Consider the following 25,342-nt stretch of genomic DNA (forward strand, 5'->3'; position numbering starts at 1 on the left):
CAAGTGGGGACCGGGCCATGGAGTCAGGCTGAAGCGAGGCTCAAGCTCCCCCAACTCCCACTCAGACCTGAGTTCTGCCCGAGGAGGCCCCCATGGGTCTTTGTCCGGAGGAGCAACACAGCTTCAAAAACCTTTGGGTGTTGGGCTTCAGCTTTAGAGTAAGTAGGAGACCTTGGTCTCTCCTTAAGCACCTTCCAAATTTGCCTGCCAGGGCCTGAAGGGCAGAGCTGGTCCTCCTCAGCCCCTACATTTCCTCCTAGCCTCCCTGGGACAAGAAGCTGGGTTCCCTAAGCTGGGGTTAGGCATAGTGTCCCAGATGCTCCCATCCCCCCAGGGCACCCAGTGTACCCACCCTCACTGGTGCTGGCACAGGCAGAGGAACTGGTCTGCCTGTCCCCACCCCTGCTCGGGTGGAACTGATAACGGGATGCAGCGCCTGTGGCCGCAGTAACCACAGCCTAGGCAGGGAGGGGGGAATCAGTGCCTAGCTGGTCAGAATGGCCCAGAACCTGGCAGCTCCTTGTGACCCTCTCCAGGGAGGTGGACCTCCAGTCCCAGGCCTGCCCAGTCAGGAGGGTAAAGGGAGGCAGCACCAGCACAAAGGAGGAGTGAACGATTCTTGGACTCTAAGATCCCAGCACACGCAGATAAGCATGGACCAGAAATGGTCAGAGATCTGGAGATACCCAAGGAAAAACCCGGGGAGACACAGAGGAGCAGAGACTTCGTGAGAAGCCCTCACACCGGCAGAGACCCTGAGGACGGGAGACCCATGCGCGCGAACCATCGGGAGGCAAGCACACGGCGGGACCTCAGCGGACCCACTGAGGGGCCTCGGACACACCCCCAGCCCCTGAGAGCCACAGTCCCACAGCAGGCCACTCACACGGAGCGGGCCAGACGCGTGGAACCCAAGCGCGGGGCGGGCCGGGGACTCGCGCACAGGACGCGCTCGGGGACCGGGAGCGCCAGCGAGAAGCGCACACAAAGAGACAGCCCGGCCAGCGGGCGCGGGCTCCGCCCGTCCGCTCCGTGACTCCAGACTACCCCCCGGCCGGGCACTAGCACCAGGCACAGAACCCCACCCGCACGCCCCGGGACCCCGCCCCGCCGCGCCCCACCCTGCCCCGGCCGCCCGGCGCTCACCAGCTGCAGGCAGCAGAAGGCGACAAGCGTGCAGCGTCCGCTGCACTTGCCCATGGCTCCGGGGGCCGCGCGGGCCGCCCACCGCGGCGCCCCTCTGGCTCGGCGGCCGCCGCCGCCTCCGCGCCGGGCGGGCTCTGCGTCCTCCTCGCTGGGCGCCCGGGGCGGCGGGCCGGGCACCTAGGGCCGGGCCCGGGAGCGCGGGTTCCTCAGCGCAGGGGCCGGCCGCTCGCGCTCAGAGTCCATGGTCTGTCCGCCCGCGCGCTGGCTCTGCCGCGCCTCCTTTGTCTGGCCGGCCAGGCGCGCCTCCTGCCCCGGGGCAGCTGGCGGGGAGCGCGGAGCGGGGAGCGCAGGCACCGAGCGCGGCGCAGCGCAGAGCAGCACTGCCCAGCTGGGGCAGCCGCCTGGGCGCTCAGAGGCGGCCGCGGCTTCCCGGCCCACCACGTGGCTCCGCCGCGGCCACAGGGAGGGAGGGAGGGAGGAAAGGGAGGATGGGTGGGGCGGGGCGGCCGCGGGAGCAGCGGGGAGGGGGCCGGGGTAGGGAGGTGCGAGTCGGGGGCGAGGAAGGGGCAGAAGAGGGAAGGGCTCAGGCTCGGAGGCTGACAGCCCTGGGTCAAACCTCTGCGTCTCTGCTCACTCACTGTGTGACCTTGGGCAAATCACGTCACCTCTCTGGGCCTCAGTTCTCTTAACAAAGTAGGAGTACGAAAGCCTTTAGCCCTGTGTCTGGCCCCCTGAGGTTCCCAGAGCGCGCCCCTGCTCGCCGTCTCTAGGGCCCAGGGGGTGCCAACATTGGCCCTCTGTTTCCACTCCAATTCCCAGATCTGCGCCTCATCCCGGCTCCCTTCTGACTTGCTTGGCCACATTTCTTGCCTCTTTCCTTTCACCGGTTTTCATTGAGTCCTGACTGCATACGCATCCTTGGGGGCCCTGGGATGAGCCCTGCAGCATTGCTCCATAACACATAGAGCTTCCCAGTCCAGGGATCAGGCAGGGGTGAGTTGCACGACAGCAGAGGGCTGCCCAGGGGCTGTGGCCAGCCCCTAACCCAGTGTGTTGAGAGGCAGAAGGCAGAAGACTGTCTTCTTCAAGATTCTCCTGAAAAGCACTCAAACTTCAAAACACATCCCAAACCCATTTAATCATCCCTGCCCCACTCCTAAATCCTTATAGTCATCCTGGTGATTAACATCATACAGGTGGAAAAACCTGCATCATCCCTGGGCTTCTCTAACCCATCTGACCTGTCAGTAGTCTGTGAACTGTACCTGCCAGCTAACACCTATGAACTACCTACCATGTGCCAAGCTCTCTGCTGGAGATAAGGGGATGAACCAGTCTCTGTACGCACTGAGAGAACAGTCTAGTGAGGGAGTCATTAAAACAAGAAAACATAGAAATGAATACATAATGACAAATTCTAAGTGCCTTAAAGGATAATAAAGGATACAAGAGAATAAGGGGGCATAATTCAGGCTTGGAGACCAGGAAAGCCCTCCTGAAGGAAGTGCTGTTGATAATGGGAAGACAATAGGAGGGAGGGAGAGGCAGAGCAGTGGAAAGCAGTGCTCTGACGGAAGGAACAGAATGTTTCTTATTCTTTCCCTTCCTCTTCACTCTCACTAGCCCTCTTGCCCCAGAAGGTGGTATGACATAGATTAAGAACCATAGTTCTGGACCCAAATAGCCTGGGTTCTAGTCCCAGCACTGCCACTCATGTACTGCCTACAATAGTAAGCATTAAAATGTCTTATTATCTTCTTCAAGGACTGGCTACATAATTTGTGGGGTCTAGTGCAAAGTGCAAATTAAAGTCTCCCTCTTAAAAAAATTAAGCATGACGACAGATTGCAGCATTACACCAAGCACAGGGAGGGCCCTGAAGGACTGCAGGGGTTATGTGCCTCTGAAGTGAGCCATCTTCTTGGACTACTAAAGTGGTCTCTCCGATGGTCTCCCTCCTTCCTCCCATTCCGCAGCATGCCACTTGGTATTTCATAATACACAGGATATTCATAGAGTTGAAACTACATGTGCTGAGGTTTTCACCTGGAATAATAAGCTGATATGGCAGTGGGAACTTTTCTCAGCCATATTTGGTGAGTAACAGCTGTGTCCAACCAGGTTCCATGACTAGATAGGCTTCCAGGAGTCTGTGAAGTCCTTGAAATAATATGCAAAGCTTCATGTGAGCAGATGTGCCTTTTTCTGGGGAGAGAGTTCACAGCTTTCATCAGATTCTCTGAAGAGTCCATTTGCTGCAGAAGAGTAAGACCAGCTCCACAAAGGCCCAGCCCAGATGTAACAGCTCTCTAACACATCCTCTTCTAGGTAGTCTCTGCCAGTTCCCTCTGGGATGCTAATAATGCAATTCAATAATAATAACAATGTTACCATTTATTGAGAGCTTACTCTGAGCCAGGCACTTGACATACAAGATCTCATTTAATCCTTGTAACAGTGGCTTCCGCTGGGGCTGTGACCAGCCCTTGCCAGGCTCTCGGTGTATTACATCATGCCTGTTGCAGGCCTGGCTGACTCGCTCTTAAGTCTGGCCTCAGCAGAACTAGCTTCTGCCCCTGGGTCATTCCACCTAGTCCAAGTCTTGCCCCGATGATGCCATGCACACACTATACCATCTCTCACTTCCATGCTTTGCACATGTTGTTCTGCCTAGAACACATCTCCCATCCAAATTCTCAGCCTGGAGAACTCCTGGAGGAGAGGGGATGGAGGTGCCCCTCCTTTGGGCTTACCTGTGGTCTGTGCTGCCTCCATTACAGCTTTTACTGGGATTTACTATACTTGTCTGATTTTTGTTTCCCCCAATAGACTATGAGCTTTATGAGGACAGTGTATCCTAAATTATCTCTAACCCACAGGCTTGGATCGTGTGGAGTCAGCAAATATGTGTCGAATATGAATGCTCTTCCCAGCCTTGGGCCCCAGTGTACCTGTGCCCTCTTTACTACCTGAAGTCCAGGGTTCTCAGGGGGAAGGCAATCTAATTGTATGAACAGAAACATCTTTGGCAAGAAGTTGTTGGGGGGGTTAGGAAGCTAGGGATGACATCAGGAGGGGCTTGTAGTAGTTGACATGAAGGATGACTAACTTCTCAACTCGGAAAATATTGTGGGGAAAATGAAGCAGGGTTTAGTAATAAAGGACAGAGATGATTCAGAACATACCCATGCTTCCTGAGTGAGAAGGCAGAATCATGGTCAGCCCTAAAGAGAGGCATAGGAGCTGCTGAAGTGATGAGATTTATGGGATGTTAATAAGTTCCTCCCTTGCCCTAAACCTAAAGGCTAGTCACAATGTCTGAATCTTCTCCCTTAGTTCCTCTGTGAGTTAAAACACTGAAACTTCTGAGAAAGTTCATTCAAAGATAGCTGAAATGTTAACCTTTCTTTCTCCTTCTAAGTTGGAGGACTGAATGTGCTCAGGTTCCATACTGTGCCTGTGAACAGCTCACAGAAATCAGGAAGGTACTTTACTTACCTTAACTGGTTTATTCTAATGGATACAGATGAACAGCTAGATGCAGATGTGCACAGGGTGAAGTCTGGAAGGGTCCCAGGCACTTGTCCCTGTGGAGCTGAGGTGTGCCACTCTCCCAGCAGGCTCACCAACCCAGAAGCTGCTCTGGATGTCATTGCTCATGAATGTTCATACACCTCATTCTCCAAGCCCCCACTTCCCGGAGGTCACTGGGAGGGGCTGAAAGTTTCCACTCTCCAATCACTTGGTGAGCAGCCCTATCTTGAGTTTATCTAGGGGTCCCATCCTAAGTCACCTCATTAAAATAAACTTAGATATGATGAAGAGAGGGTCTTAGGAATAACAATAAAGACATTAACAATAACAAAGACAATCCTGTCACTGAGGAAATTTTAAGTTTTAGGAGTTCTGTGCCAAGAACGGGGACAAAGACCAAATATATTTTTGTATACCACAATAGCTAACACCTTGTAAGCATTCTATGCCAGGCACTGTTCTGAGTAATTCCTGTGCATTACCTCATTAAACCTCACAGCAAACCTTTGAGGTAGGCTCTATTATCATCATCCCCTTTTTCTAGATGAGGAAACTGAGGCTCAGAGAGGTTAGACCACATGCCCAGGGTCAAACAAGGAAATGGCAGAATCAGGATTTGAGTCCAGACAGAACTACTTTACCTGTACCACTTCTATTCCATTCCTTATGGCTTTCGAGATTTTCTTTTTTTAGCAGCAGGCCCTTTTCTTCAAAATAAATCATGTATTTCCAAAACAGTGAAAAGTACAACTGCTCTGGCTGTGCCAGGGAAAGAGGACTGGCAACCTGCTCTCTGCCTCTGAAGGCTTCCAAATCAGCACCTCAATCCAACGCCTCCCAGGAACAATGCAGAAAAATCCCTGGCCTAAATGATCTTCAAGGTGCTTTTTTTGAAGAGGGTAGATACAAAGAAAGGGAGAACATGAAGGGCAGAGAGGCTGAGTGAGTTCTGTGAAGTCACACAGCACATTAACTGCTTATTGCTTTAAACCCAGCAGCTTTACTCCTTCGCCTTTCCTCTCTGTCCTCTGATGGCATCTGAGTTTGTAGCTTTTGTGCCTGTGGGAGAGGCAGAACGTGTAAACATAGTTACTAGTGCACACAGAATGGCATAGTGTCTATGATGTACAGATACAAAATAGCAGAAAGAGTGGTAAACTATGGTTGGATTGGGAGCTGTGGAAAACTTCAGAGAAAAGATGATGCTGACTGAAATACAGTTTCCCAGACAGAGGAAGAGCAGACACGGAAGTGTCTAAGAGCAAGGTGTATTTCAGGAGCCAAGGCCCCTTTTTTCTTTAATTCCTGCATATACTTTTTACTTCCTACTGCCTCCTTACCCCTCCACCTCTCTGCAGCCAACCTCCTTCAAGATCTCAGTTGAGAGCAAATCTTAAAAGGGAAAAAAAGCTTGGATAAGAAGGAATGGTTGCAAAAAGAAGGAAGAGGATAGAAGAGGGTGTATATGAATGGGCAGGGTCCAGATCAGGGAACCCTACACAGCTATTAAGGCAGGTATAAAGTTTACTCTCCTTGTCTGGGGCTGTGGGGTCCAGAATCCCTAGCACAGAATCTGCTGACAGCCAAGATAAATGTCTCTTTCCATTAGCCCTCAGTGGCTGCACACGCTTTCAGTTAAAGACTGCCCTAAGGCCGGTGGAGCTGGGAACCTTGAAAGATGGAAAGAGGCCCTCTCCAACTGGCCCCAAAGTTTGCCAGGCCTTCATTATGCTGCACTGGGCTTGTCCAAGGGCCACCTGGGGATAGGAAGACAATGGGATTAGCTCAGGTCTCTCCCCTCTAGTGGATCCCGAGTGCCCAAATAGGATTCTCAAGCTCCTGCTGGCTCCCCCCACCTATCATTTTCCATAAGCCCTCACCCAGGTGACCTTTCACAGCAAACAATTCATTAAATCCTAAAATTACCATCTTATAGTTTGAGGAAAACAGCATCTAAAATCATAGAACAGTAGAGCTGGAAAAGACCCTAGAGGTCCTTTAATGGAATGGCTCTCAATGTCAGTGTACAGCCACTGGCATCTGAATCAAGGCCCCACATCAGCCCAACTCAAGGAAATCTCTGGAGGTGGGACCTGGTCATGAGTGTTCTTTATACTCTCCAGGGATTCTGGTAAGCAGCTCCAACCCTCTAAATCGATAAACAAGGCATCCTGTCAGACAGTCACCCAGCTTCTGCTTATACAGCTCCGGAGTGGAGTAACTACCATTCTATCCATGGACAGCTCGGATTCAGCTGTTTTTTTAGAGGGTAAAATTCGTCTTCTTATGATCCACTTTATATTGATTCTGTACTTTGAGGCCTCCCAGAATAAGAGTTTTCTCTTTTCCAAGAATGGCTTTTGATATTTGAGGACAGTGATCTCATCTATCTCCCATAGTTCCCACAACTGTTCCCCACAATGACCTGGGAAGGTACCCAGAGCTGAAAGCATCCTCAGGTGTGACGGACCTCCTGTGCGGAGTACCGAGAAGCCTCTGCTGGAAGTCTTTCCACAGAACAAACACCAAAACTGCCTACTTGGCTTTCGAGACCCTTTGCAATCTGGCTCCAACACTTTCCAACATTCTACTCATCTGTCCTTAGCTCCCTCAACATGCTGTTACCACCACGTTCTGTGTACCATTTTAGAACACACCAGATTTGGTGATCTGTGCTGTTGTCTGTATTTTTTCTACTACCTAGACTGTATTTACCCACACTCCCAGCTCCCTCTCTCTCTCCCGTTTCCAATCCACCTTTAAAATTCAATTTAAGTGTCATTTATTCAGGCACTCCTTCTTAGGCACTGCCTCTCAGTTTGTAGGTATGCCTCTGATAGAATGTATTACACTGTATTTGAATTGCTTACTTGTATCTGTTTCTCAGACACGTACATGTGATGACACAAAGCACAGATAAATGTGGTACATCTTCCTGGAGTGTCCATTTTACATGGTGCTCAGTCATTTAGAATGTTTATTAATGTAAAACAAGCACAGCTATATTATGGAGCAGCACACAAAACCACATACATCTAAATAGTCAATTTCACTGGGAAAAAAGGGGAGGGATATTCTAGATTAAGAGGCCCTAGAGAAATGGAATAGTTAAATGCATGAAACTTAATGATTGACTCCAGATTGAAAAAATAGCTATAAAAGATATTTTTCATGTTGGAGAAATTTAATATGATCATCAGACAGTATTATGAAACTGCTGTTAATTTTCTTAGGTGTGGTAATGATACTGTTATGAAAGAGAATGTTCTTGGGAGATGCCTGCTGTAGTGTGTAGGAATATTTGTGAGTCAAGAATTATGATGTCTGCATCTTACTTTCAATAGTCATTAAGTTGTACGTGTGTGTGTGTGCATGCAGTGCGTGACACAGTGAGATTACTGAATTACTGAATCTAGGTTGACATATATATAGATATTCACTATGTTAATCTTTCCATTTTTAGGTTTGAAAGTTTAAAAATGAAAAGTTGAGAAGGGGGATACCATATACTTTATAGATCCAAGGTAAGATCTCAAATATATTAATTTCAGCAGTCCCTCCTGCCCCAGTTCCTACTTCTCTACCACTGAAGACACTTGTGAGGAAAAGTGAGAGGTCAATGATTTTTATTTCTCTCTCTACCATTCTACCCTGTGAGCTCCCAAAGAGGCTATGACTCAGTCATTTCTGTATTCTCAGAGTCCAGCACAGGGCCTGCCACTGAGGGGTATTGAATAAATACTTCATGAGTGAACAAAACCACGAACTTAATATGCATGTGACCTTTGGGAAACTCTCTCTCTTCTCAGGTTTCCCTCATGCAAAATGAGGCTAGACTAGATGTACCTGTAAGATCCTTTCTAGCTCCAGCACACCTCTGGATGCTATACTTGGGGCTTTGAAGGAATCAGAGATCTTTTTTCTATACAAAGCCCCAGAGTCACAGGCAAAAATGACTACAGTGAATCAATGTCTGCTCTTTGGCCAAGCTCCTAAGTTTTAACTCATCCATGGGCTTTGGGTGAAGTGTTCTGACTCTCACACAGACCATATGTCAGAGCAGTGGTTTCCCTGAGAGCCAAGCGATGGGAGGTGAAATCATCTTGGCTTTACGCTGCCGTCCTAGGTAGGCTACAGCCATGGCCAATACTACTAGTGTCCTTGACCTTGATTTCAAATTACAATCACCTAAGGAAGCTTTAAAAAACACTGATGCTCACCCCAGAGATTCAGATTTAATTGGTCAGGGGTATGATCTATCTGGAGTTTAAAGGCTCCCCTGGTGATTCTAATGTGCATTCAAGGTTAACAGCGACTAAGGCCTAGCTTGTGGTGATGGGGTAAGTGCTCTAGCTGGGTTTACATTCTGGATTTGCCACTTACTAGCTGGTCCATCTTGGGTGTTACTTCTCCTCTTTGAGCTTGTTGCCCACATGTGGCAATGAAGTGAGATAATGCATGTACAGCACTAAGCTAAAAAGAACAGCTAAATACTTAAGGATTACTACTAATGAAGCCTCTATGGGTGGGTGGGAGGGGGAAGATTACAACTTTCTGAGCCTGTAGCGCAGTGGTTCTACAACTTGCATCAGAATCACTTGGAGGACTCGTTAAAACACTGCCCAACACCCTCCTCCAAAGTTTCTGATTCAGTAGGTCTCAGGTGGGGCTCTAGAAACTGCACTTCCAGCATGTTCTCAGGTGCTGCTGTTCCGGAGACCACACTTTGTGAGTCCCTGCTCTAGAGCAGGGTTTCTCAATAACATCACTAATGACATTTTGGAGCACATAATTCTTTGAGCATCTCTGGCGCCTACCGACTAGATGTGCATAGAATCTTTCCCGGTTTGACAAGAAATGCGTCCAGATGTTGTCTAATGTTCCTTGGGCAGCACAACTGCCCAGCTGAGAACTACTGCTCTAGAGAGTGTAAGTTACAGAAAAATCTAAGAGCCTAGGTGGGTTGCAGAGGCAAGTGAGGAAAAGAAGTTGAAACCTAGGAAGACGAGTACTTGGGGCACAGATGGTGGATGCCCACCCAGGGCTTTCTCAGAGAAGGATCATTATGGGGTCTGGTGTACAAGTGAGCTCAGAACTGACTTCATTTGGTCCTGCAGAAATGGTGTCTGTCTTTTAAGTCTGGCCCTTCCCTCTGCCCTGGGACAGCTGTCAAGCCCTGAGGTCTCTTGGAAGGAACAATTATGTCCTAACTCAAATGGCCTGACAGTCTTTCCCTAAGGCTCAACTGCCTGCAGCCCCAACCTGCTCGGCGCTCTCCCTTTCCCCTACCTCAATTTCCCGTCCACCCACCTTGAGATGTAACAAGCAACAGACTGGGTTGATCAGTAAGAAAAAAATAAGCAGTTTTGCTGTGAAGAAGCAACTCTGATGAGAGTCCTGACCTGTCCAAATCCACCTCCCTGACAACTCAGCCCACAACTCAACCACCCAGCTGACAAAAGGTCTGACTCTTTAAGCGCCAACAGCATTAAGTGCTAGAGACAGTGGAAGTTGTAAGGGGAAATTAACTGAAAACCAGAGATGCCATACTCATTCGGGAGCACTCTCTCTCTCCCAAAGTGAGAATACAATTTGCACCCTCTGGGGATGTTTTATACTCAAATCTTTTCCCCCAGGCTAGGGTCTCTAGGCCCTTTCAAATTCTAAGTGGTGCTGCTATTTCCTCCTAATGGCTTCTATCCAGGCTTTGAAGAAGGCACCTGGGAGTGAAGAGGCTGAGGTTAGGGGAAAGCCCTTGCAGTCCCCAGTCTTGGCTCTTCCCAGTCTTGCCAACTTCTCAAGGGACTGGTAGGCTTAAAAAGTGCAGTGTCAAGGGTCAAGCCTCGTTTTAGCCCAAGCAGCAATGAGGGTGGAGGGGGGAACTGGACTAATTCCAAGGTATGTGGACCTGGTGTTTAAAAAGGATTAGAGAGGAACCTGTGATAGTACTAGAGGCATAAGACAGCTTGCAAACCATCTTTGGCCAAATTTCTCCTTGTTAAAGGCATGTATAACCATGTGTATTATAGCTCAGGCCTGAAATCACTCTTTCATCAGGCCTGAGTCACCCATTCCCTTTGAAGATCCCATTATACTTCATATATTGAAGGCTCTCAACAGTCCTGCAGGGAAGAGACCTGTTATTTAACCCAGTCCTTCTCAATTTTACTTGAGCAAGAGATCTTCATGCCCCAACATACTGACATGCCTGGGAAACAGTGTTCTATGGAAAACACTGCAGGAAAGCTCAGCCTCTAGGATCAAGTACATTTCTTAATGTCCCTGTGTGGAAAAAGTGAAGGTTCCTGTGGCCAGGATTCTCACCTGGCCCTGGTTGGCTAGCTCACTACACACATGTGGGCAATACGTCATTATTGACTCTATATAGAGAGCCCTGCCCAGTGCCCTGGGTGACAGAGTGGCATGACTGCAAGGCTGTGGGAGAGCAGAGGCTGGAGTGGTGGCAGTGCTGAGGCCAGAGACTGAGACGGGTGCGTGGGTAGAGAGCCTCAGAGGCAGAGAATGGCTTGCTGCATGCAGAATGGCTCACTGTGAGTGGATGGGAGTCTAGTGATTGACCTGCTGCCATGGGAATAAAGTTGGGTATAACCCTTTCACCCCAAGAACGTTCTACTGTCATTTCTTTGGTCACACTGAATCCATAGTGAACTTGCCTGGGGCTGAAACCCATTGGCAAGACACCCTGTCAGTTTAGGTGAGAAAGACAAGCAGAATGATAAAAAGTCCTAGACAATGTCACGACCCAGTTACACCAAACTTTCTCATACTCCTTTTGAGTTTTTCATGCAGCATTATAGCCACTGTCATTTCTACCTGCTAAGACTGCACCAACTCTGCTCACATTAGGGACAGTGTAGGGACTATGCTTAGCAAAGTGCTCTGGGCAGGGGGCAGAGTAGACACAGATTCTGCTCATAAAGATCACGTAAAAGTACACAGCTACCAGGTTCTTTATACCTTATTTATCACCTCTTGGCTGCTATGCTCCTAGCAGAAGAGAAGTATTTTTTTTTTAACATTCTTTTTTTTAATTTTGGTATCATTAATCTACAATTACATGAAGAACATCATGTTTACTAGGCTCCCCCCTTCACCAAGTCCCCCCTACATACCCCTTCACAGTCACTGTCCATCTGCATAGTAAGATGCTGTAAAATCACTACTTGTCTTCTCTGTGTTGCACAGCCCTCCCCGTGCCCCCCACACACTATACATGCTAATCGTAATGCCCTCTTTCTTTTTCCTGCCCTTATCCCTCCCTTCCCACCCATCCTCCCCAGTCCCTTTCCCTTCGGTAACTATTAGTCCATTCTTGGGTTCTGTGATTCTGCTGTTTTGTTCCTTCAGTTTTCCTTTGTTCTTTTACTCCATATATGAGTGAAATCATTTGGTACAGAAGAGAAGTATTTGTTACTGATAATTATTCTGTCATTTTCATGAAAGCAAGTAAGCCTAAAAGCTAAGAAAAGGGCGGGGGGAGCCCCCAGAATAGCCCAGTAAACAGATGTTAGGAGTTTAAATAGATTTTATCCCATGGTCACATCATGCCCTGCTCAGATTTACACCCATCAAGACTAAAAAAAGGACAGCAATAAATCCAATCCACATGGGTCTTATAAAAATGCATCTATTTGGTTTTTAATACAAAAAACTCAGAGAAACACAAAGAAAATATCATATAAGCCAGTTATTGAATTAAAAAAAATGATCCCCAACAAACAAATTTCAGTAACATTCCCTATCTTCAGCCTGCATTAGAAAACAGGACAATATAAACCAACCAATGTTTGTCCCCTTGAAGAAACCCTATTTTTTTTAAAAAAGGAGGAAAAACTCCCCAAACAGTTCCTGAAATCTGGCAGGTGGTTTTTAGAGGTCACTGCAAGCTTGCCTTAATCATCCTGGTGGAATGGGAAACAAGTGGTTGTTGGAATAGAGTCACCTCGGCCTGGTTTCTTGCTAGTAATGATCTTAATCTGAAGGTAGGATGCTGGCCTGGGCATCATTTGATGCTATGTATGCAGACTGAGGTCTCAAGGTCAAGTAGCCTTGCAGTCTTCCATCCTGTATCTTCACTGAATCTCCCCCATATAGAGTCTCTTGTCACTGGATGCCGAGAGAACTGAGGGGAAAAGAACAGAGAAGATAACTGGAAATAACGAAGGCTCAAGGAGACTTGGTGCTCAAGGGCTCTTGTGTCAAGAGCCAATTTTGGTATAAAAGAACAATTGGATTTAGCTTAAATTCCCCTCCTTCTAAACACCATTCACAGGAAGCCTGGCTTCTCAGTCCAAGTCCTCTCAAAGCCACAGGGGTGAACTGTGCTGTGGGGAATAACATTATCAGGGCCTAAATCCTGATGTTCCTCGTCAGTCAGCCCTAAGAAAAGGACTTTCTCAGTTATTCTAGAGGAGAATCATCTGTACCAGTCACAATGTAAATGTGCTTCTGCTTGTTACACTTAGCCTGCAAGAAAGTTACCTGTTCACCTTAAATTCAAGGCCCATTATTTAATTAGCTAGCCAATAAAACGTAAGTCACAATATATAACTGAATATTAAGAAAATCAATCTTTTATCCATATATATCAATGAAGCATAGACTTGAAGCAAGTAAATTCAGAAAAACTAGAAATAGACTGACCAATCTCCCTCTGAGCTTGAGAAGAAAATGGAACATTGCTCTTACCCTCACCACTTAGAATGAGGCTGTCACTCATTAGGTGCCTCACTTAGGTGAGGCTGTCAATGATGTCCATAAAGACTGCTTGTATGGAAATTTGCATAACACAGATGTCCACCTCTGCATCTCAGGGCCCTTTTAGGAAGATTCCCACAGCTTCCCCTTCCCCATAGTCAAGACAGACTTACTGATGGGCTCGTCAGGGTGGAAAGCCACTTCATTGATGGAGCCAGCATGTCCAGGCAGCTTATACAAAATCCTCCTGCTTGTGGTATCCCACACATACACAAACCTGTAAAGTATCATGAAGAGCAAGGCTAAGGCCTCCTGGAGCAGAGGGGAGGGTAGAGGCATGGCTTTTCAAGGGAAATGGAAACAACAATTTATTTATTCACGCTATACTGAACTGTTAGGAACTAGAAATACAGACTTTGAATTAAGGCATAAACCCTGCCCGAGAAACAGGAATAGCTAAAAATATAAGCATTACTGGCATTTCTAAACACAAGCTTCTGAAATAAGAAAGAACATGAAGAAAGACAGTCTTTCCTACATATGCCACACAGAAATTGTCTTCAAAGAACATCAAATATAATTAGGCTATCATTAACCTCATATGTAGTCAGTAATGGCTTAAAGGTAACCCAACTTATGACAGGCTGGGAGCCTAGGTTGTAGATCCACCTGAATTTCTTAGTATTGTATTAAAATCAGAGCCCAGAAAAGGGACAGGATATAAACATATATAAACATAGACCAAATATACACTTGACTCAAATCTTGCACTGAATTCATAGGCAGAAAGAATACTGAATTCTAGCATGGGAAAGGACCAAAAGAAATCAACTAGCCTAAATTATTTTATAGATAAGAAAATTAAGATACAGGGACTTTTCTACGGTGACACAGTTCATCAGCAGCTCCTTGGCAGAACTACTATTAGACCTCTTAAGGTATTCCAGCATTCTCCTTTCTCTTACCACCCTTAAACACCTTGTCTCCATCCTTTCCCTTCCAACCCCAAAGAAGTTCTTCTGACCTTCAACTTTGCTTGGGTAATTTTAAGTTGACTGGTAAAATAAGAAGATATTATCTTTGTATGACCATGCAAAAATAATCTGTAGGTAAATTTAAAGGGCTGGTGGTTTTCAAGCAAGTAAGTTATAAAAATTATTTACATATTGGTTCTTTTCAGTTAACACCTAAAAGGGCACACTCACCAGTACTTGAGTGTAAAATGCCTAGTTCTCATGCAACATCACAGTTTTGGTTTAAAATGCAAATAAATGAGATTTACACTCTCAATTACACTTTAGTTCTCAATGGCGAGGTTCCATAGGAACTAAATAAGAGTTCTGAGCAAGATGAAGAGAAACAGGAAACCCCATCTGTCTACAGAATCCTTGGCTCTGATGCTCATGTTCTCCCTACTGTCTTCTTTCTTGCTGTGCACAGATAGCTGTCCTCATTAATCCAGCAAAGGGCCATGTGGCATAGTGAAAAACTGTATGGACTCGAGTCAAAAAGACCTGGGTTCAAGTTTCAGTGAAACTATAATAGCTAGCTAAGAAACCTTAGATATTTACTTAACTTCTCTGAGCTTCTCTTCCCTTAGTTGTACTGTGCAGACAATAATGATCTCACAGTTTGGTTGAGAGAAATAATGAGATAATGTATGCAAAGTCTTGGCACACAGAATTAATAATAGCTATTGTTATGGATGGATACATTTGTAATCAAAGCAGAATCTCATGAAGTTAACAGACTACATCACTCATAGCAGAGACAAGCCAGTTTTTCCTATAGTTATTGACAGGACTGTTGAAAAGTCTCAAGTTTAAACATGAGGAGATAGGTGACTTGGAAGTGGAGAAAGGAGACTTGACAAATCCAGGCCACACTGAAAAGCAGTGGATACATTTCCCAGGCACACAAAAGCCAACAGAACCCCAGATCTCCAAGGATTTACTTCAAGGCCTCACTCTCCATGGTGGCCAATTAGATGCTAAATTTAGGGGGTTCCTTGTCCTTTCTCTACTTTGGCATGGCAGCAGTAAGCAGGAACCAGGCTCCTCATGTAACAAAGCTGCATGCTGACTTGGGGCTAACTGGTGAGGTGGTCAGTGAAATTTGGCCAACCTCAACAGGTACACATGCAGGCTTTCCCCAGACCAGAGCCATGCTTCTACATTAAGGCTTAAAGGGACAGCGGAGAGAAAAGGAGGAAGAGAGGATACTGAAAGGCAGAAACGGCCAATGTCAGAAACAAACTGCTCAGAAGAAAAGCTTAGGCAAGTATCATTTAAAAGCTTAATTACATAAAAAAGATACAATCTCTGCTGAAAATGATGTAAAAAACAGTGGATCTTACTCTGTCAGAATGCAAGATAGCTTAGGTTATGGACTGTCTTGCCAATGGGTTTCAGCCCCGGGCAAGTTCACTATAGATTCAATGTGGCCAAAGAAATGACAGTAGAACATTCTTGGGGTGAAAGGGTTATACCCAACTTTACTTCTATGGTGGCAGGTCAATCACTAAAATCCCATTCATTCAGAGCAAGTCTGCATGCAGCAAGCCAATCTCTGCCTCTGGCCCTCTGTCATCAGTGCTGCCACCACTCCAGCCTCTGCTCTCCTACAGCCTTGCAACCCTGCCACCGTATCGCGCCCAGAACACTGGGTGGAGCTCTTTATAAGAGTCAACAGCCATGTATTGCCCACAGGTGTGCAGTGAGCTAGTCAACCACAGCCAGGTGAGAATCCTGGCCACAGCAACTCTCATTTTATCCACATGGACCCATTTCTTTTTTAAAATTGAATATGGTTGACATAGTATTATGTTAGTTTCAGGTGTACAACATAGTGGTTCAACAATTATATACAGTATGAAATGCTCACAATGCTAAGGGTGGTTACCATCAGTCACCAAAGTTATTACGGTATTATTGATTATATTACCTATGCTGTATTTTTCATCCCTGTGACTTACTTACTTTATAACTGTAAGTTTGTTCCTCTAAATCCCCTTCACCTATTTCACCTATCCCCCACCCCCACTCCCTACGGCAATCACCATTTTATTCTGTGTTTATTATGAGTTTGTTTTTGTTTAAAGATACCACATATGCAAGTGAAATCATATGGTGTTTATCTTTCTCTGTCTTGACTTACTTCACTCAGCGTATATGGATAAAATGAGAGTTCTGTGGCCAGGATTCTCACCTGGCCCTGGTTGACTAGCTCACTGCACACCTGTGGGCAATACACTGCTGTTGACTTAATATAAAGAGCTCCGCCCAGTGCTCTGCACGCAACAGGATGGCATGGCTGAAACCGTTGGCAAGCAATTGGCAAAAGTCGGCAGGGTTCACTGTTGACTAAGGAAAAAGACAGGCTGCCCTTATGGGAGGGGTGCTTCAGTGGGCTGCCCCTGTGAATGGGGAAACAGAGGATTGTCCCCCAATGGGTATGTGGTCTGAGTTGGCTCGTCTCCTAGAGGGCTGGGCCCCACCCCAGGACTGGCAGCAAGTGGAGGTGACAGCTGAGGCAGTAAGGGTGGCTCTTGGTATAGTAAGCAGATCCTTTGAGAAACAGAGTGCCTGTAAGGCAGGAGGGACTGTGGGTTGGCTGCTTCTCACAGTATTAAAAACGTCTACAGAGGAGACCCAAGAAATGGGCACAAGAACGTGAGCTGCAAACTTCTGTGGATTCCCTGAAGAAGGAAATGGCATTGATGTGGGAGGAGGCAGCATGAGAGCGCCGGCAGCAAGGTGCCATTGGAGACGAGATGGCAGTGCTGCCAGGTGTTCCAAAGGAGGAAGAGGCCATAAGAGAAAGGGACGAGTTCCTGAGGGAAGCACAGGCGGAGGTGGCACGAGAACGTCAGCTGCGAAGCATTGAGCTGAAGGTAAGAGAGCTTCTGAAGACCGAGCTGGCACTGTAGCAGAGGAGGCACTCGGGGGAGTGGAGAGAAAGGTGCCATCAGCCCCAGAAATGGAGGAGCTGGGGAAGGATGAAGGAATGGTGCCAGAGGCACTGGTGCCTCCTGTAGTGAAAGCACGCCTAGTGGTTGTAAAGAAAATAAAGACCTAGCAGCTGAAAATTCCCCAAGGAGAGGAGCAGCCCCCCCCCCCCCAGGTCGTGGAGGACTCTATGCTCCGCCCCTATACTCAGGCTGAGCCGGTGGCTGTGGGACTTAGAGGCGGATGGAATTGTTCTGTCGGGATCAGAGATGGGAAAGCTGTCTTTCCTGACAGTGCAGCCCGTCTTGAGGCAGCAATTACAAAGTGCGAGGTGACATGTACAGTAGCTGAAGCAATAAGAACCCAGAAAGAAATAAGACCTGTTACTCACAAGAAGGATTTTAGGGGCCCCATGAAGGTTACCAGGACCCAGATGTGGGTTGATTTAACACAGGCAGGAGTAGATGGAAGGAAATTAGATGGGAAGCCAAATAGGATCTTACTGGAGGTATGGCAACAGCTGAAACCAGAGCAGCAGTTCAACCATTAAGACCAAAGAGGCAGAGGTCAGAGAGAGAGCCACGAGTCCAGCCTGTGTGTCTGCAAGACTTTTTGCTGGAGAGGCTGGAGAACAATGTTCGAGCTTCCTTGCACAGGGACCATTGCAGAGGACTGAGGGCACATAGACTGAGAGGAGAGAATCCTGGACAGGTGGAGTGTGGATAAAATGAGAGTTCCTGTGGCCAGGATTCTCACCTGGCTGTGGTTGACTAGCTCACTGCACACCTGTGGGCAATACATGGCTGTTGACTTGATATAAAGAGCTCCGCCTAGTGTTCTGCATGTGACACGGTGGCAGGGCTGAAACCCATTGGCAAGACAGCATGATACCCTCTTTGGCTATGGACCTGTTTCTTTAGTAACTTGACAAATCTAAATCCCTTGGATTCCCTCTTCAAGGCAGCTCTCTAAACCACCAGGACTCAAACCATCAATGTGGCACTGTTTCACTCAGATCCTTTCGCCCTCCAGAGAATACCTGAATAGTTGTTCATTTTTCCTACATTAAACTTTCAGGAAAAACAAGCAGACTCTGCAATCTTCAGGTATGTTCAGCATTATTCACAAGGAGAAAGGTATGTGACAGACCAAAGCGAGGCTTCTCTACAGCTGTGTGAGGGCCCCAAACAGAAGAAAACCCTGGGACGTGCTGAAAGCCCAAGCTAGCCCAGGAAAGGCTTCATGTTTACAGGATTGTGCCCCTGCAAGAGGGCAGCAGGAAAATCGCTAAGGGAGGAGAACCATGGGGATAAGCTAAAAAGGGCAAAGGCATCTGCGAAAGGAGTTAACCCCAGAGCTTACCATCAAAGGGCTTCATCACACCTAACATTCACATCTGTGGCCCAACAGCCTGGCACCTGGATGTTCCTGTTCACCCTGAGACTCTCCCAAGAACAGGAAGACATACTAAGTACAATTGTACCTGACAGAAGAACTCTCCTCCTCCTCTTTCTAATTAATCACCTAATGCCTGAGCCAGTTCAAGTTGACAGTTAAAGTCTCAGTCTCTTAATGCAGCTCAGGGTTGGAAACACCCAGCCCATATGCTGCCACACCCCTCATGTAGCAATCATGGCACTTTTCCCACTGAGCTCAGACCCAGCTCTGAGTCATCCTCAACACAGGCAGCCATTACCAATAGCTGAGCTGATATGCAGGGTAAAATCTGACATCACTGAGCTAAGCATTCATGTAATAATCACTATGTGCTTAGAATAGGTCAAGTACTACCTGGGGTTCAGAGATGACTGACTCCTTCCCTCATCTGTGGAAGCAAATAATTTAGAGGGGGTGCCCCACTATGTCTTACTCTAAGATATAAAACACAATAATGCAGATTAGATGTGTAAAGTCTGACAACAACACAAGAGCAAAGACTAATCAGTTATGCCTGAGAGGTAAGGGATGGAGGGGCCAGGAAAAGTTTATAGACATAACATAGGAGCAATTACTAGAGAGATACAGGAGTTTGGATAATGCAGAAGAGGGAATATGACAGAGAAGACTGGAGGTACAGGGATATAGGAACAGGGAAAGTTCCATGTGAGTGAGGCATTATGGTTATAGTGGGAGAGAACAGTATACAGTATGTATTTGAATGAGCTGAAGCATAGCAGAAGAGTCTGATGAGGGAAACTGGAATGAGATTATGAGTCTGAATTTAATTTAGATGGTAAAGGGAATCCAAAAGAATCAAAGAAACGTTTATCCTCCAGGTCTAAAATGTATCCAAAGAGGGTAGAAATAATGTCCTTGTTGGACATGATCTTGAAACCCTTCATACTGCACATGGCTTCACCTCTGAGTACAGCTATAACTCTATGTCTGCTCTAGCTTGTACCCATGCTTAATGTATTAAACATGAGAAGATACTTGCAGAGCTACATCATTCTTTACTTCACGCCCAGTAATCCTTACCTGTCGGCTGAGCCAGCTGCTATCTTGCTTCCATCAGGTGACCAAGAACATCGCAGAAGATTCTATAGTGATGAATAAGCAGGAATCCAATGAAACAGTAATGTACTAGACCTCTCTGTATTAAACTATAGAATCACTGAAAGGCTTTACATTTCTTAAGTAGAGTTTTAATTATTCTCTCCAGAAATATGACCAGCAGTTAGCTTATATTCTGTGGGCCAAGACAGCATATTTTGTTATTTCATACCATATAAAAACCAGCTATAGCAAATGCTTAACTTATTGTAAATCAGAGTGGACTTGGCAACAAAATTTTGTTCTGCCTAAATATGGAGGCTCCCTTTGCTCCATTTATCTTGATCCTCATTAAAAAATTTGTTTATCTTGAAGGAAAACAAAAACCAAATTCAACAAAAAACAAGATTTGATTTAAAAAGTGAAACTGAATGGGCTCTCAAAAGAAAAACATTAGTCTCATTAACAAATTATCTGAAGGAAAAGCTGCTTTTAAGAACTGACCCATAATTTTAGAGTTTAGAAAAAATTCTCTCAGAACTTGGGCCTGGTGCTTACTGAGAGGAGGGATATATTCTCAGGGCTCTAACAGCTGGTCACTGGGAGGATGACAGAAGGCATCAGGGTAAAAGCCAAAGGGGTCTGGGTCCTATATGGAACACTGACCCAAGAGGGTCAAAGTTCCCAAGAAATTTAAAGGATAGGAGTGTCCTGTTGCAGTCGGAAGTCATAAAGGCCCCATCACAATTCGTGTATGTGATTGCCTTCCTCCCTATGCTTCTATTAGCTTTATTTATGGCAAGCAGAGTTCTGATGGAGAACAGTATTATTGGAAATAGCAGAGCTACTGCTCTCTATCCTTACCACCTTCCTTTTTTTAAAATGGAGATATAATTGACATATAACACTATTAATTTTAGGTATACAATATAATTTGATATATGTAAATATTGTGCCGTAGCATCATCTTAAATGTTTCTTTGAATCAAATGGACTATAAAATTCCTCTGCAATGAAGAACTCACTTTTTCAAAGTTGTGCACATTTCCTTGAAATATCTTCACACACCTCTCTTTGGGAGCAAATGGCCGAACATCCCAGACCCGCACTGCAAATTTTAAACAAAGCAAAACAGCTATCAGCCAAAGGCCTCCTGAGAACTCAGCTGAAGTTAGTATCATGTCAATGGCAGCTACTGTTTCCTGGGTGGATGAAGTCCAACATGGTACATTGCTACTGGACCTGATAAGGTTTTTTTCTTTTTCTAACAGGAATGAAATGCATTCAAGTTCCACTGATAGGGACTAAGGGCACAGACAAGCTGAGAGAATAGGAAGGGGAAACATCAAACCCATTCATTGCTGGGGATTTGCAACAGAAAGTAGCTGGGTGCGACATTTTGCAAAATCAATTAAACATTTTGCAAATGATTCTTCTGCCAACCCAAATAGTCACATCTACCATTCAATATGCCATCTAAATGCCACTGACTACTGTGACAATGTATAAAAACAAAACTCAGGACTGATCTTTTCTAATTTTGATCACAGAGGCACCTGACAGTCTAAACTTGAACATGGTTAAATATATTGGAAAAGCACCAAGTACCAAGAATTAGAAAAAGGAATTTTGATTCTAATTTGAATTCTGCTATATATAAGGGTAGTATCAGGTAAATTAGTGAGGTTCTTTCTGTTTGGTCTCTTCCATAAAATAAGAATACCACCTTTTTTTTTTTTAAGTTACATGATACATGTGAAAGGGCTTTAAAAGATTGGAGGCAATAAACAAATCCTACCATTAGCAACATGGATGGAGCTAGAGGGTATTATGCTCAGTGAAATAAGTCAGGCAGAGAAAGACAAATACCAAATGATTTCCCTCATTTGTAGAGTCTAACAACGAAGCAAAACTGAAGGAACAGAACAGCAGCAGACTCACAGATTCCAAGAAGGGACTAGTGGTTACCAAAGGGGAGGGGTAGGTGAGGGTGGGTGGGGAGGGAGGAAGAAGAGGATTGAGGGGTATTATGATTAGTACACATGGTGTGGGAGGGATCATGGGGAAGACAGTGTAGCACAGAGAAGACAAGTAGTGACTATGGCATCTTACTACACTGATGGACAGTGACTGCAATGGGGTATGGGGGTACTCAATAAGGGGGAATGTAGTAACCACATTGTTTTTCATGTGAAACCTTCGTAAGAGCATATATGAATGATACCTTAATAATAAAATGATACACAATTAAAAAAAAGATCAGAGGCAATAAACAAAAATAATTTATAAATTTCTTATGTAGCCATAATAAGAAATTCTTATTTTAATAACTACTTAGGGAATCTCATCTTTCCTTACTGTGAACAATGCTAGCATTAGTCAATAGTAAATCCACTGAAGTTGAGATAGAAACATCCTTGGCAAGCAGTGCCTACATCTGTTGTTAAATAAAGCTGACCTATAGTGGAACCTGAGTGATGTCATTTTATTTGAGTGTGAAAACCACCACAATCCTTGAAGTCAGGCATAAAAAGGTGAAGCTACGGATAAAAGTCTGCTATTGAGCTGAGCATACAGTCATAAGGTAAAGGATGTTCATTCATTTAATAATTATTTACTGAGCTACACTGAGTGCTTGCTAGGCAATGTTTTCTTTATAAAGTGTCAGTGAAACATTTTCTTCCTGACAAGTACATGAACTTGTATACCAGAGGGTCATTTCCAAACCTTCCCAATATTAAACGTATAATCCAACAAGTCAAGATCCTTTTTTTGCTATAGTAAAGCCATCCTCTCACCCAAAAACTCAAGAACAAGCAAAGGAAGGGCAAGAGAGTGTGTAAATCCATAATGCTGAGATGTTTTATGAAAACCTCTTGGCACACCAATACTTTGGAGTTGGGAGAGAAGATACATTGGCAGAAAGAGCACAACTGAGGAATCAACAGGATTATTGATCATCCAAGCCTGGTGCTCTGAGAACTGCCGTGGATGGATCTCCAGGCAATCATGTTTCTCAATAAACGAATCACCAGGAGTTTCTTGTACTCTGTTTGTTTGGATCTAGCCTTAGATCCATAGCATACCAGAGATGATATGGGACTTTAGAAGTAAAGTCAAGTCCTCTTATTTTATCAGTGTAGAAACTGATGCCCAAAGAGGAGAAATGCTATGTGCAAGATTGCTAAGGGATTAGACGGCAGAACTAGGACTATCACCCTGGCTTCTTGCCCATATTTTTAAAAGCTTTTGTTATTACAACGTGTTCTCCTAATTGCCCCAGTGGAAACCTGGGCAGCCATCCTTTATTCTTTCTTGAACCCTCATTTATCCCAGAACACATTCCTAGCGCCCACTCTCTTTACGGTCCACACTGGCTGGGCCCTGGAGCTTTCCTTCCCAAAGTTACCTGTATTGTCCATTGCATTAGACAAGAGGTAAGAGCCTTCCGAACTTAAACTCAGGCCAGTCACAGAATCTGCATGGCCTCTCATGGCATAGGTCAGCTTGTTCTGGCGCAGGTCCCAGACCTGCAAAAACAGAAAGGTGCTCCCAGCAGTCAAACTGAGGATATAACAAAGAAATAGAGTTATTGAGAAGTCACTTGCCTGAAGAAATTAGTAGCCCTTCTTAATCTGGCTCTGGGTCAAGTATTTTACCACAAATATATAGGATTTCTGTGGGTGGGGGGAAAAAAAGATCAAAAGAAGAATTCTGTTTCTTGACATGTCAAAACAATATGAAATTCAAATTTCAGGGTTCATAAATAAAGTTTTGTTGTTACACAATAAAAAAAATACAGGATTTCTGTCAAAGAGGAAAAAACTTGTCTTTCTGAGACAGTAGTAAAAGTTACTGTTTGACTAGAGAAATATAAATTAATGAATGTCAAATATTAAGATGAAGTTTAACAAAAAAAGTAGAATTTGAGGTTATTTTCAAATCATAACAAAATGTATTAGGAATTAAACTAGCATTTAAAGTGCTTAAACTATCATGCTTGGCAATTAAAAACAAACTATATAAAAACAAGTAAACATGTCATTTGAAAGTCTTTATGATTGCACGTAAAATGTATGTAACAAGGTAATTTGCAAAAATACAGATGCTTAATAATCTTCATTTAATGTTATATGTATACACACAAACGCACACACATATGTATACATACACTAAGCATATTTATTAAAAGAAGTAGATTGTAGATTCACTGTTGCCTGGGTAGGAAATGTAAAAGAAACAGTTCAGCTGAAAATAACCTAATGTCAGAGAGGGAAAATAAATGGTTTATTAAGTTATAGCTCATAAACACATTGCAATACTATGAATTCTCATGCTAGCGACAGTATCAGAGGAAGAGTAGGGATATAGGGTCAGACTGAACCAGTCTTTTCATCTTAAGAATTGTGTATTATTGGGCCACTAACCCCCTGAGCCTGCTTCTGGTCTGTAAGATGGGGATACATTTAGTCCTTAGGGCTACTGTGAGGATTACAAACAGAATCCTTAGCATATGCCTGGTACACAGCAGGCCCTCAGTAACTGCTATTATTAAGCGACTTTGCTAAAAATAACTGTGAAGATCGAATTTAAAATGTTTATATAATAAGCTATTAAGGAAATACAAAACAGTATTTATATTTACAGACTGCAACTATGTAAAAAACATATTAAAGCAAATAAAAATGGTCTGGAATGTCATGGAAAAAGAACAGCAATTTTGTTAAGGTCATCAGTATTATACAAAATTTCCTCTAAATTCAATTAAATATTGCTATAGTTCTTATAAATGAAAATAATTTACTGTCCCTTTAAGCAAGGCACTTTACTCATCTAGAAATGAGTTCGGTGTTCTATGTCAAAGCAATACATAAGGCAGACAACTCTACTTTCCCTGTCAATAACTCATTCATGTGTGGAACCCAACACACTTTATATACAATCATATCTGTCAGAATGTTTGCTGCCTCAATAATTAGGAAAGCTTGAAGTGGTGGACATTTTTGTTCAGGTTATTGTTCTTCCTCTTAAGAGAAGGCATTGTTGAAATCTTAAGCTTTTCAAGAGAGAATGCAATTCACCATCCCTCGCGGCCCTTGGGTGCTATTTCCAGAGTTTTCTCCTTGAGGCCTGCATGTGTTGTTTGTGCTGAGCCAAAACATATCTGGGACTTGCCACAGAAAGACTGGGTAGGGCACTAATGTAAGCATTTTTCAAATGTCCTAATTGGCTGCTGAGTGAACACTTGGGAATCTGGTTGGTGGCAGGCACTGGTGGGGATAAAAAGACAGTCCCTGCTTTCAAGGAGCATTGAGTCTATTAAGGAAAACAGACATGTAAACGACTGACGAGAGGTCTGTACAAGGTGCAACAGCAAAGAGGGCAGAGGGGTTAACTCTCCTGTGGGACAGGAATAGGAGTGAGAAAGGGAAGGTTGCACAGAGAATGAAGTGCTTGACCAGGGTATGGAAGGAGAAAGAGGTGTTTTTTACTTAGACAAAGTA

General features: G+C 44.9%; 2 protein-coding genes across 3 annotated transcripts in view; both read right to left on the reverse strand.

Annotated features, from left to right (window-relative positions):
- Window positions 1–1,773, reverse strand: part of NKAIN1 (sodium/potassium transporting ATPase interacting 1) — a 47,278-nt gene extending 45,505 nt beyond the window's left edge. Inside the window, exon 1 of one of the 2 annotated variants that reach the window (XM_037010320.2) lies at window positions 1,147–1,773. In XM_037010320.2, coding sequence (XP_036866215.1) covers window positions 1,147–1,200 — 54 coding nt within the window. In that variant the 5' untranslated portion in view covers window positions 1,201–1,773. The remainder of the gene's footprint in view (window positions 1–1,146) is intronic. The other variant, XM_037010319.2, reaches the window with a different exon arrangement.
- A 10,539-nt stretch (window positions 1,774–12,312) lies between these two features.
- SNRNP40 (small nuclear ribonucleoprotein U5 subunit 40) overlaps window positions 12,313–25,342 on the reverse strand; it is a 29,502-nt gene continuing 16,472 nt past the window's right edge. Inside the window, exons 6-10 of the mRNA XM_073233543.1 lie at window positions 23,248–23,368; window positions 20,864–20,946; window positions 19,824–19,885; window positions 13,572–13,675; window positions 12,313–12,823 (exon numbers count right to left, since the gene is read on the reverse strand). Of these exons, the coding sequence (XP_073089644.1) occupies window positions 12,774–12,823; window positions 13,572–13,675; window positions 19,824–19,885; window positions 20,864–20,946; window positions 23,248–23,368 (420 nt within the window). The 3' untranslated portion in view covers window positions 12,313–12,773. The remainder of the gene's footprint in view (window positions 12,824–13,571; window positions 13,676–19,823; window positions 19,886–20,863; window positions 20,947–23,247; window positions 23,369–25,342) is intronic.

The sequence above is a fragment of the Manis javanica genome, chromosome 4, assembly GCF_040802235.1.
Source record: "Manis javanica isolate MJ-LG chromosome 4, MJ_LKY, whole genome shotgun sequence".
Classification (NCBI taxonomy): Eukaryota; Metazoa; Chordata; class Mammalia; order Pholidota; family Manidae; genus Manis; species Manis javanica.